The sequence below is a fragment of the Panicum virgatum genome, chromosome 7K, assembly GCF_016808335.1.
Source record: "Panicum virgatum strain AP13 chromosome 7K, P.virgatum_v5, whole genome shotgun sequence".
Lineage (NCBI taxonomy): Eukaryota > Viridiplantae > Streptophyta > Magnoliopsida > Poales > Poaceae > Panicum > Panicum virgatum.
In genome coordinates, this window is record NC_053142.1 from 39,060,822 (window position 1) to 39,074,132 (window position 13,311).

The following is a 13,311-nucleotide window of genomic DNA, read 5'->3' on the forward strand; positions in this document are numbered from 1 at the left end:
TAAACTCCAAGCAACTTTTAACATAGACGAGCGAGAAGTCGAGGATGCTGAACACAGTCGAGGCCGTCAGGATTAGCATCCTGACAACCGGCGAGATTGCGATACTGACACGGTCGCTCGGCGGAAACTGGGCCCAATCTGATAGCGCCGTGGGGGCCCAACTAGCAGGCACCGAGAGCTGGAACGGTTTCATCGCAAACGTGGCGCGCCTTCCAACTTCCCCCCACCACCACTGGAACAGACTAGCGCCTGCTCGCTTCTCTTCTTCCTTCGTCACGGCCGGAAGCGACGGCGGAAGCGAACCCAGGGGAGACGGCGGCAACCGCCGGACCATAATGGCCTCAACCAGTGCTCCCGCAAGTGCGTGCCGCGTCACGCCGGCCGCCTTCCTCCCCGCGCGCTCGCTGGCGGGCTGCAGGGCGGTGCTGTGGCGGTGCTGGTGCACGAGGAGGGGAAGGCGAAGGAGATGGGCGGGGCTGAGGGGAAGGTGCGCCGGAGGCCAGCCTTCCGCTGTGCAGCCCGATTCAGAGAGCGCTGGGGAGGGATTGGTGGTGGAGGAGGACGGGCCGCGGCGGCCGCCGTTCGACCTCAACCTCGCCGTCGTGCTCGCCGGGTTCGCGTTCGAAGCCTACACCAGCCCACCGGTGAGCCCCTTGCTCCCCTCATGGCCTACCCGCCCCCATCCACGAACTGCACTAGCCCTTCAAGCTTGTGGAGGCAAGCGGCATGGATTAGCTTACATGTCACAGTTCAATTGGTCGTCGTATTTGGCAGGCAGATGTGGGCTGGCGCGAGACCGATGCGGCGGACTGTCAGACAGTGTTCCTATCCGAGTGAGTAGTGTGTTTACCCTTCCTTATAGAGCTTGAACTATTTGTTGAGAACTTCTGGCTGTGGTAGTGTGGTGTTAATCAATAGGAATGAGATTTCTGAATGTGCTGTTGCTGTCACTGTAAATGTTGTGATGAATGATGCTTCAACTGTTGCAGCGTGTTTCTCCGTGAAGTATATGATGGACAGTTAGTTGTGAAGCTGAAGAAAGGCATAAATCTTCCTGCAATGGATCCATGGGTACGATGATTCCTAATAGCTTATGCCACTGAATACTCACCATTTGTTTTACCGATGCTATTTTTCTCTCTCGCATGTATCGACGCTATTTGCTCATTTGCTGCTTATTATGAAAAGTACCTTGTTTCTTTGGATGGATTAGCAATATGTTTTACCTTTTTCTTTGCAACTGTTACTCAAAGCTCTCTTCTTTGACTCTAACAATTCCACTCTCCTAATTCCTTTGATTGCAGGGTACAAGTGATCCTTATGTAATTCTACAACTGAATGGCCAAACTGCAAAAAGCAACATTAAATGGGCGTGAGTTACTTATACCTTTTCATTGTATGCTGGGCTGGGAGTGCTCAGCTCTCTTTATGCAAACTAAGATAGTTTATGCAATATATATCATAGCCTTTTTATTTCATTTGAGAATACTCAACTGGTGGGTAATTTCCTTGAGAAAACTAGAAAATTCTAGTCTTTTGCATCATTGCTGCAGAATGTGATTTCAGTAAACAGTAATTGATCATCGTAGGTCGAAGGAGCCAACATGGAATGAAAGCTTCACATTTAACATTAGGAAATCTCGAGAAAATCTGCTTCAGGTATCAAGAAGTTGTAACTTCATGGTCCCCATTTTGGTCCAATCATTTTACTTGTGTCTTTTGTACTCTTGTTAACCATTTCTCCTTGGTCCCATTAATCTGTCGACTATCTTGGTCCCGTAGCCTTGTAGTGATATTAAGCTTGATCCAGGTCTTATAAACTGCGTAGAATGTTGGGTACATCACTCCCCTGAAACTTAAGATGAATTAGCAGCATTTACGTCAAATATCCAATGTACTGAAATGTATTTCTGTGATTTTCAGAAGTCCAGAATACATGTTGAAGATTGTTTTTGTCGACTAAAAAAAAGCGGATAAGAATTTTGTGCATATAATTTTGTATCAACCATATAATTTTGTGCATATTTAATTTTTATTTTAGTCACTTACTTTGCCATATCTTGGTGCTGCTATGAATGATTTTTGTGCCTTTTGGCATGTGGTACAATATTCTACAATAGGTTGCAGCTTGGGATGCAAACCTTGTTACCCCACACAAACGCATGGGAAATGCTGGATTGTACCTTGAATCACTTTGTGATGGTAATTCTCTGTATTAACAAAAATTAGCAATCTCTCCCCTCTGGTATTTCCTTTATTATATCAAAGATTATTTTAGCCCATTCCCAATAGGTTATGAATACTGGTTTCCTTATTCCTCTCAGTGGGACTGGTCTGTACAGAATCCTGGCCAAATTGATGGTGAAACAGGATGGTATTGACCCACAATAATAGGAAGCTGATAAAGTTTGAGAAAATGAACAGGTTGCTTCTATTATTTATGATTGTGGTGTTACATCAGAGAACAAAATAGTGATTTACAATAAGCTTGATTCAGTCCAAATGCGGCCGAACCTTCCAATTACACCCATTTTAGTGAATCTCAAAGATGCAATTTACCATCTGCACTGGGATTTCTGATATATTATCTAACAACAACTATTGTTTTCTTAATTATAGGGAAACTCCCCAATCACATGTTTCTCAACCGTGTAATCTTTCAGATCTAAATCTATGTGCACCCTGTTGAAAATCATACAGGGCGTAGTGACCAAAGTCATATTGCTTATTCATCTCCACTTAACTCTATTTCAAAAGATGTTCTTCTGAGTTTTGCTTCAAGTGACCTTTGCATTTGTTATTGTAATAGCAAAGACTATTTGCTAATATCCATAAACAGTAGTAAGTTAAACAATGTCTTGCTGAAACTATGTTCAGTTGTGTCAGTTTGGTCAAAATGAAAGCACTATCTGTAGGTTGGTAGCTTTCTTGTCTCTTAATTCGATTTTCATTGCAAGTACTGATGTAAAAAGTTGCTTAGAGTGCAACCAGGTGTTCTCCTTAATCTTTGATGTGAACACATTTTTTCGTCTTGCTCTTTGTAGAAAGCTTATAGTGCCCTTGTTCCTTTTTAGGAAATAATCATGATGTTACTGTTGAATTAGAAGGCCTTGGTGGTGGTGGAGCTATTGAGATAGAGGTAAGACCCTTGCATATTTTTTCTTGGTCATTGAGCAGAGCACGAGGTGCATGCTCTAACAACCGATCCTTGCCTCCCAGATGAGGGAAGAAGCAGTAGAATCCTTAATTATCATTCTTTTTCTTTTTCCTTTTTTAATCCTTCTATCAATATGTTCCTATAAACTGGTAGCAATATTAAGTTCGTTGATGGTGTTGAACATTTGTAATATTGGTGTTTCATTCTAATTGGTGATCTAAGTTTGATGTATAATGCTTCAGGTCAAATACAAGAGTTATGATGATATTGAGCGTGAGAAACAATGGTGGAGAATACCCTTTGTATCTGACTTCCTTGTGAAGAGCAGCCTGGGATCTGCTCTTAGAACAGTCCTTGGATCTGAAAGTATAAATGCAAGTCAGTTTGTTCAGTCCGCATTTGGGCAACTAAGTTCTTTCACTTACACCTACCTTCCAAAACCACCATCTTTGGAAAGTGGAGTTGAGGTCTCTGAAAGTGTTGAAGAGTCCCAGGATAACCCAGTTGAATCAAATGAGCTTCAACATCAGAATATTGATTCTGGAGATAGTTCAGATTCTCACTGTGAGGGCCAATCTCCTGCTGCTGCTGTTAACAGTGCAGGAAGTTCATTGTCAGATATGAAGGAATCAGATGAATACTTCTGGAGAGCTTTGAATAATGTGCTCAATCAAAATGTTCTACAAAACTTTGGATTTTCTCTTCCTGAGGTCAAGAAATTGGATGGATTTGACCTATTAAGTTCACTTGGTCTACAATCACGCGAAATTGCTGAACAGAAATATTTAGAATCTGGATTGGCAACTGCAGATACTTCAACTAGTGATGGCAGTGAAACAGCTCCTGAAGATGCAGTTGGTGCTGTCATTGAAAATGGAGCATTGACAAGCAAGGAGGAGAAGGAGCAATCTTCCTTTCTGGACATCAATAAAGTATCTCGTGATGTATTGTCTCAAACAGAGAATATACTAGGTGCTCTAATGATACTTTCAAAAAACCTCTCACCTCATGATAACAATTCAGTAACAATAAATGAGACAAACAGGAAAGATGATATGATCGTAGAACAAGAAGTTGCTGCAGCTGAAGACTCTATTGATAAGGATAGTGCTGTTACATCTACCAAACTATCCGTTGATGCACAGAAAGCAGAGGATATGAGGTATCTGTTTGCAAGTGCAGAGACTGCCATGGAGGCATGGGCTATGCTTGCCACCTCACTGGGACGTAATAGTTTCATCAAATCAGATTTTGAAAAGATATGTTTTCTTGACAACGTTTCGACAGATACACAAGTGAGTTATTGTTGTGATATCAATGAGTTTGTTGTTCCATATACTCATGTTGGTAGATTATATGAACAAATGTGTTCAGGTTGCCATTTGGCGTGATTCTTCGCGAAGAAGGCTAGTTGTTGCCTTCCGAGGAACTGAACAAGTACGCATTAACAGAAAGCCTTGTTTGGGTTTGTTATTAATAGAAAATTCACTTGATACTTGTAATGTATCCCATCTTATTCACTTTGCCTTGCATTCGTTTCTACATACCTACCTAGTCAAGGTGGAAGGATTTGAGAACTGACTTAATGCTGGTACCTGCTGGGTAAGACTTAAGAAGTACTACTGTAGAAGTATTTTTTCCCCATTTTAAATTGAATGTTCCCTTGGCACATGTTTTCACCCTGATGCAGACTAAACCCTGAGAGGCTTGGTGGTGATTTTAAACAAGAAATTCAAGTTAGTCATCTACTCTCTTCCTTCTCTTTATTATGTGCTTGTTCACATGTTATGCTAACTGACATGTTCTTATACCATGTATTAGGTTCACAGTGGATTCTTAGGAGCATATGACTCTGTTAGGAATAGGATCATGGCTCTTATCAGATATGCTGTAGGATACCAGTAAGTAATTATAATGTAATATGAAGCGGGGAAATTCATTTCAACCTTCCATAGCATGTTCTCATTATCCACAAGGAATTTTGGCTTTATCTCACAAAACTATTGCTGAAAAAGCAACCGTTGGATTCGAAACTTGGATGCTTCTACGTTTAGTGCATATAAAGCTCCATCAAGTAACTATCTCAAACTTTATATTCACAAAATATCTCACTATTCCACTGTAGGGATGAAGAAGATGCAGAAAATATACCTAGGTGGCATGTATATGTAACTGGACACAGTTTAGGTGGAGCACTAGCAACCCTTCTTGCTCTTGAGCTTTCATCAAGTCAAATGGCCAAGTAAGTTAGAATTTTGGCTTGATCTAAATCTATGATCTTGTCATTTCACAGACACCATATGCCATCATTTGATCCACGTTATGTGGAAAGAGGTAAAAAGTCAAGCATTAACGTGTGGTAAACCTAAAAAAAGGTCAGATGAACTTGGATAGGTCCTTTTTTAACTGATCTTCCTCTAGATAGTGTTTGCCTTCATAATGAAGAAAGAGTGTCAGGATACTGTCATTCTAATAAATGGTTTGTTGCACTGGCACTTCATTCAATTCAAAGAACATCATTAATGGTTTAACTTCATATCTGTATATGATTCTGTTATAAAACCGTCAACATAGCTCACCAATAATTTATGTACGTATAACTCTACTTCTGCAGTTGGCAACTCTCAACAATTTCTGTTATGGTTTTCTACTATTTTGCTACACGTTTTTCAATATTAATGTGTTCATATGTTTCATGTCACCTTTGTATAGGAATGGTGTCATATTTGTGACAATGTACAACTTTGGCTCCCCTAGAGTGGGAAATAGAAGATTTGCAGAAGTCTACAATGCGGTAAATTTAAGACCATTTACTAACTTTGATTTAGAAACGGAATACTTGATAAAGTGCAACTGAGAATGATAATATTCTTCTTGACATAATATATTTCCTGGTATGGAATAAGGGTCAGTTAAGTCATTTTATTTTGGAGTTGTGGAAATGAATGTGAACTTTGAGCAACTTAATCTTTTTATGTACTGGCATAATTATTTAATCTTCTTTCTGTCCTTTATATATTGGACAAAAAATGTTGGTTAAGTTCGTATTGAATATGAATATCAAGTACCTATCTAGTTTTAATTTGAAATATTGCAACATCAAGTGTCTGGTAAGCTTCATAGAAATATTATTACAGAGGACATACAAAATACTGCCAACCCTTTGTCTGGATGGAGAGTGAAGGTAAGATATATAAAATGATAAAAAAAAGGAAGCAGGAATAATCCAACGCATTCATTTGGTATTGGGAAACAAGATAGTAAAATGTTCTTATCCTCATGCAGTATGGTGGTATTGAACTCCTAGATAAGATATGCCTACACCCATGCCAAACCAAATTCCAGAATCACATCTAGTTGACAGCAAATCTTATGTGTATAATTTTGGTGTTTCCATCGGTGAAGCCTGTTAGCTGGAATCCATGTATATAACATTATGGTTTAAGTTGTAACTCCGATGCTGTTTATGGAATTTAATTGCAATGATCTGTGAACTAGAAAATCAAAAGCAACCGCAACATTTTTATTTTTGAATTTTTTTGGATTATTTTGCAGAAAGTAAAGGATAGTTGGAGAATTGTCAATCACCGAGATATCATTCCGACAGTACCACGTCTTATGGGCTATTGCCATGTGGAAGCACCAGTGTATCTCAAATTTGGTGATTCGAAAGATGCACTGGTAATGTAGTTTATCTATCCTATCTTGAGCCAAACATGTTCTAATAATGTTGATGATTGGGTATCCCAGATCCCCCAGTTGTCAACTAAATCATAGAACTGTATTTGTATGTGGCACAGGTAAACAATGGAGTATTAGATGATGAAGACCAAGGTGACGTGATAGGGGAGTACACACCGGATGTTATTGTTACTGAATTTGTGGGTTTCTTGCCTCTGTCTGTTACTAGAATGTTATTGCTCACATTGTTCTCACTAACTGGGCTTATAATTCGCTGCAGATGAAAGGAGAGAAGCAACTTGTGGAGAAACTACTGCAAACAGAAATAAATCTACTCCGCTCAATCAGGGATGGTTCGGCCCTTATGCAGCACATGGAAGACTTTTACTACGTCACACTTCTCGAGGTTTCTAACACCCTCTACGTTTTTCTGATGATTGAAAACTAGATCTGCTTTTATGATATCACATTGTGTCAAAAGCTCCTCAAGGCCAGATAACACTAAATCACAATTAAATTGTGCAGAATGTGAGATCGAGGTATCAAGTGGCTGACAGTGCAAATGATGAATCCCGCCAATTGACAGCATGATCCTAGTAAAATCGGACAGTTCAACATCCGGGATCTTGTTTGCTCGCAACGACTACAGTTCTGAAGGAGGGACATTGTATTGTATGAGCTACGGAGGTGCCATGGCATGTCCGATCCTCACTCTTCTCCATCCAAACATGCACATCATATGACTGCCGTCCCTTTTAAGCATTTCAATGTACAGTTTATATGCCAATTCATCTAGAGTTACCACTTAGAGGATAGTGAAAAGGGTAAGGTGTAAGCCGGTTCACTGGTGGATACTGGTAGCAGGTAGCACTGTGGCTACTGGCAGAGATTTTTGAGCGAGCTATCTTTAGATGTTGTAACTAGTACAACATTCTGATGTATTATATGATGTACAAAGTCTAGGAAAAGGTGGAAGACACTTGAGAGAGGATTTAAACAAATATAAGCTGGTTTCCAGCTCAATCTCCATTATCTTCTGTGCTGGTCAATGGGGTGGAGCTACTTGTGCGACGTCGCAGGTGATGCAAGGACGAGCTGTTTGGATGTGTCTGGTTGCGTGTAGGTCCAGCGCTCAGACACCGCCCTGCGCCCCTGCCTCCGAAGCTGATGGGTCGACGCGCACAGATCGCATCGCATGCCGGCCGGCTCAGAGCACGCCGCCGGCGATCTCGGCGGGTTCCGTGCCGTGCCACTGCCACCTCATAGCACGCCGCGGCGCATGCGGTACACGTTCATTGCGGTCGGCGTCGGACCGCGACGGCGTGACGGCGTCCTCGCCGACGCCGAGGACTTGACCGCGCCGTATCCCAGGGCACGTCGCGCACCATGGTGACTGGTGAGCTTGCTCGCCGAGTTCAGCCTTTCACCTGACAACGCCAATAATGTCGGGATGGTCTTGGGCTTGTGGCGATGAACCCAGAGCATTTCTGGCGCCCGCATCCCAAATTGATGGGCGGGCGGGGCCTGGAGGCGAGCTTGGGGTGACCACCGGAGACAGCCATGGCGAGGTCGTGGCCGCTGCGGGTCGCAAAACTGTATTTGCAAAAAGGCCACTAAAATACTTGAATTCCCCAAGGGAGATCGATCGCTTGCCATGCCCATGAGTCCCTGACATGCCGCACGGCGCGGTCAACCGGAGGCCCCCGTGTGCCCGACGGCACTCCCCCCTCCTGCACGGGACAAAACGAAATCCAGAACTTCGTGACGGAGAAGAGATTTTGTTATAGCAGCTAGCAAAATTAAGAAAAAAAAGAGTTTGCCAGGCGCACGTGTCACGCGCCTATTGGATGGATAGTGGCTGTCTTGCTTGACCTCCAATTTTAAGATTGCTACGTGCGCATGCCACGCACCGTGCCACCAACACACGAGCTACGTCCTCGTGCTGTGAGTGTGCCTTCATGGGGCACGTCTGGCACTCGCATGGCCGCCCATTTCAGCTCGGCGGCGCCTCACTGGCACTCCAGTGTGGGATTAAACTACAGGGAAACCAATCAAGAGGAAATGGTTTCGCTTAGGATAATGGCCCTGTTTGTTTTAGCTTCCTACAGCTTTTGCTACTCCAACCAGTTGAAAAAGCGAGAAGCTCCGCCAAACGAACCAGCTTCTTCAAGCGATAAGAAGCTGCAAAAGCCTCCCGTTACACTACAAGCGAACAAGCTCGCTGGGAGGAGCTTCCCGAGCTTTTCCACTTAAACCGATCGCCCCCTCCTCATTCTCGCGCTGGCCGCTGGCCCCTCCTCCCCTCCGCATCAGCTGCCGCCGTTCCTCCCCTCAGCGCGGGCCGCCGCTGTCACTCCCCTCGGCTCGCGCTCCTACCGACCGGAGCTCTCTCCCCCGCCGGCGGTGTGCGGGATCCGCCTGCGGCCGGCGGGTGCCGAGGGCCGCGGCGGTGGAGGCGGGGCTGCACGCTAGGGCGGACGGGCTCACGCGACGCGGGGGCAGGACTGCGGGCGGATGGCGTCTGCGCCGAGCCGCCGTCTGCTGGAGCTCCTCCCTCGCGCCGTGCTCCCACAGTGACGGCCGACACCCATAATCTCCCCCAAACAGGCCTTGTTAGCTTCTGTGAAAAACAGCTTCCTAGAGAATTAACCTGAGCTTTTCCAAGTAGAGCTTTTGGAGAAGCTCAAGCTCCCCCCAAACAGGGCCAATAAGTCCCTGGGCTTTTGCGTCAGTGGATCGCTGGGCCCAGTTCTGCCTTCTCCGGCCTCCGCTCGATCTCTGGAAATGGCGGCCATGCAAGAATTCTGTACAAATCATGCAAGTACAATCTGATGCAAAACCTGCTGTGGCACTGATGAATGGAAGGAATTTCAGGCATGTTTCTCAAATCAAATGGTTTCAGCTTCTTTTACCAGCCCCATCGACCATCGTCAGTTCTGATCAGAACTTCAGAGGAGCCAAGCCAAGCCAAGCCGCACGCGTGTTTAATTCCTCGTGCGGCCACGAGCAGAGCGGCCTTTATCCCTGACGCTCCATGGGATCCCGTAGCTCCCCTTGCCGACGAGCCCCCTCACGAACGGCCAGAAGCAGAGCACCAGCCAGCCGCAGCACACGAACTCCCCGGCGCCGGGGCCGCCGCGCCGGCGACCGCAGGTGAGATCCGGCGAAGAAGGGTAGGGAGCAGAGCCGGTGAAGCGGAAGCCGGCCGATTCGCCACGATGAGGCGGCCCGGCCAGCGCCGTCGCCGGAGCGCAAGGTGGAGGTTGTCGCGGTGGCGCGGTCCGACGCCGAACGCAAGGTGCGGCACGCGTGCTGGTGAACATGCTTTTGCATCGCCACGACGGCGTTCAAAAGCAAAGAGCAAGACGTGCGCGTCATCGACCATGGCCTTCTGCCATCCGCGCGGACACGCCGGACCCGGTGCGGTAGTGCCGCTGGTGCCTGGCCAGCTGGGCTGCAGGGCACATGCACACGCAGAAACTGCTCGAGTTCCAGGCAGACAGGCAGGCATGCGCCGCCGACATCGGCCCAGGCGGCGGCACGGGCAAGACAAAGGATGAACCTGCCAAGATGGCCGCACCGTCACGAGACGGGATTGGACTTGCCGCGGCGAGCTCTGACTCTGAGGCGATCGACATGGCGCGCCGCCGCGCGGCGGCCAGGGCCTGGTCACCCACCGCGGACTCCGTTGACGAGGAAGGTCTTTGGAGGGAACCTTGTTGGTTAACCATCGTAAATCTCAGCCGCTCAACTCCAATCGAACGGCTGATATATCACCTAGGGTGGACGGTAAACGAAATACCGTCCACCCCGGACGGTATTTGATTTACCGTCCACCCTTGGTCAGTTGCCGTCGGCCCGTCGCCCCCCTGGCCGCCACTCTCGACGCCGGCAACCACGCCGGCAAGTCCTCTGGAGTCTGGACCCGTCTTGTGACCCTCCATACAGTCCCTTCCGCCCGGCTCTGGAAGGCCATGCCCGCCAGGGCCTTCGCGCACCACACCTCGGCGCCATCCATGGAGTGTTCTGCGTTCCCGCTCTCGTTGGTGTAATCTTCATCGTCGTGGTGGCGCGGTTGCGCGCCGACCACGAGCTGCAGCGCGCTCCGGTAGTCGGTGGACTTGGCGGCGCAGCAAAGACGGAATGAGCGCGGGCGAGATCGTCGACGTGTGCTTCGAGGCGGGCGGCGTGCGGGCGCCATTGGTGACAACAAGCTTCAGCGGGTGTCGTGGCGCCGTCGCCCGGAGGCCCGAGTGCCCTGTGACGCCCTCCTGACCTGTGCCACCGCGGGTGCTCGTCGTCTGCCTTGGCGCGGCACGGCGCGGCTGCTCGTGCGAGCACGGATCGCATCGCGTGAGCACTCTCGCCAATGGCGTCGTGCTGGTTCCTTCTGTATTTCCACCACGCGCGGGCGGAGTTGGACGGTGCCGGTGCTGTGTCGTTTCAATTTTGGCAGAAGATCGATGATGATGCAAAAGAATTTAAGATGGTAAAGTAAATTCATTTGCAAGCTGCCTATAGCCGACTTCAGTTCAGTGGCTGGGATGGTACTACCAGAGCTGTTTTCTTGTTGAAACCTCTGCGTTTATCTCAGACCGATTTAATCTAGAAAAGAAAGTGCATCGATTAATTTGATGTCAATCTATGTAGTAACTGGCTGCTAAACTAGCGGTGCCAATTGAAGAGCTAACAAGTGCATCAGTACTGACTAAGAATTTCTCTGCAGCGCCCACATCTTTTTGCCAAGTCGGATCAGAGACCTAGGATGCACCCTCGCGACGGCAAAGTGATCAGCTTTTCGTCCAAAGCAAACGCTGAAACTCGGAATCCTTCAAGACCAGCCATGTCATGTTATTTTATATAGAACACTGGTGCGGTTTTCCTCTGAATTTTCTTGCCATATTAGCTCTCGAACTTGTGTTGAGTCTGAGGTTTCTGATACACAAAGTCATGTTGAGTACTTGAATCCAATCATCGTTTGTTCAATTTTCAATTTATGTTGAAACTGCCGATGAACACGGAATTCGCTGCTACTTCGCCCATGTCTTCCCGAATACCGGCCGTTCGCCGCATGCGGCCAGCCAGCCTCGAAACACACATGAATATCAGGCGCTCGTTGATCGCCTTGCTGTGGAACGCCGCCTTCCAGGCCAGCAGGTCCACCAGCACACCCTTCAGCTCGCGGTCGGCGTCCAACCGCGCCATGGCGACGGCTCGCGGTCGGCTGCCTCGTACAGAGTTGGCAGGGGCACCGGGCCTGATGCGTGGCCCATAGCAAGCACAGCGACCTCGCGGGCCTCCTGCCTCTGAGCGTTAATCACGTGCGGAGCTCACGACGGCGTGCCGGCGTTGTCGCCGTCGACGATGGTGGTGGCGGACTGGCGGCTGGGTGGACGGTGTCAAGAGGCAGACCGAGACCAAGGGTGGACGGTAAATGAAATACCGTTCACCCCTGGATGCTTTATTAACCGTTGGATCTTACTTGACCGGTCGAGATTGACTTGCTTTATCAACAAAAGGGCCGCCCCCCCTTTCACCGCGCGCCACCCGCATGCCGGCAGCCGCGCAGCTCGCCGCGGCGATCATGGCGGATTCGTCCCGTACCGCGGCCGCCTCAGTGCACGCCGCGCCTCCGCGGCGCGGCGATCTTTGTAGGCTCGTCCGGTGCCATGCCGTGCTGCGCCGCCGGGTCCTCGAGGTCGACGTCGCCACGCGCGTCTAGCAGCGGATCGGAGTCGCTTCTAACACACGTGCGACCCTGGGCTTTTGCGTGATTGAGTCAGTGGATCACTTGGGCCCAGTTCTGCCTTTTCTTTCCGGCCTCCGCTCAATCTCTGGAATTGGCGGCCATGCAAGAATTCTGTGCAAATCATGCAGGTACAATCTGATGCAAAACCTGCTGTGGCACTGATGAATGGAAGGAATTTCAGGCATGTTTCTCAAATCAAATGGTTTCAGCTTCTTTTACCAGCCCCATCGACCATCGTCAGTTCTGATCAAAACTTCAGAGGAGCCAAGCCAAACCGGACGCCTGTTTTAATTCCTCGTGCGGCCACGAGCAGAGCGGCCTTGATCCTGACGCTCCATGGCATCCCGTAGCTCCTCTTGGCTCTTGCCGGTGAGCCCTCTCACGAACGGCCAGAAGCAGAGCACCGGCCAGCCGCAGCACACGACGAACTCCCCGGCGCCGGGGCCGCCGCGCCGGCGACCGCAGGTGGATCCGGCGAAGAGCGGTAGGGGGGCAGAGCCGGTGAAGCGGAAGCCGATTCGCCATGAGGCGGCCGGCGCCGTCGCCGGAGCGCAAGGTGCATGTAGGCTGTCGCGGTGGCGCGGTCCGAGTCCGACGCCGAACGCAAGGTGCAAAACATGCGCGTCATCGACTATGGTCTTCTACCATCCGAAGCCTGCCCGGCTGGGCTGCAGGGGACTTGCACACGGCAGAAGCTGCTCGAGTTCCAGGCAGGCAGGCATGC

At 48.4% G+C, this 13,311-nt stretch overlaps 1 protein-coding gene across 1 annotated transcript; it reads left to right on the forward strand.

The window, feature by feature from the left end:
- Positions 1-29: 29 nt before the first annotated feature.
- On the forward strand, positions 30-7,870 carry LOC120642370. The gene is made up of 18 exons (XM_039918857.1): positions 30-644; positions 775-833; positions 990-1,071; positions 1,305-1,372; positions 1,590-1,659; positions 2,121-2,202; positions 3,075-3,139; positions 3,400-4,452; positions 4,532-4,594; positions 4,713-4,759; positions 4,848-4,893; positions 4,979-5,058; positions 5,283-5,399; positions 5,870-5,951; positions 6,713-6,838; positions 6,958-7,038; positions 7,119-7,244; positions 7,364-7,870. The coding sequence occupies exons 1-18, from the start codon at positions 45-47 to the stop codon at positions 7,427-7,429; spliced, it is 2,913 nt and encodes a 970-aa protein (XP_039774791.1). The 5' UTR covers positions 30-44; the 3' UTR covers positions 7,430-7,870.
- Positions 7,871-13,311: the final 5,441 nt, after the last annotated feature.

Coding starts and splice junctions, on each gene's coding strand:
- LOC120642370 (XM_039918857.1), top strand. CDS start 45: ATGCTGAACACAGTCGAGGCCGTCAGGATTAGCATCCTGACAACCGGC. Junction 645..774: donor AAGCCTACACCAGCCCACCG/GTGAGCCCCTTG, acceptor CGTATTTGGCAG/GCAGATGTGGGCTGGCGCGA. Junction 4,453..4,531: donor ACGTTTCGACAGATACACAA/GTGAGTTATTGT, acceptor AAATGTGTTCAG/GTTGCCATTTGGCGTGATTC.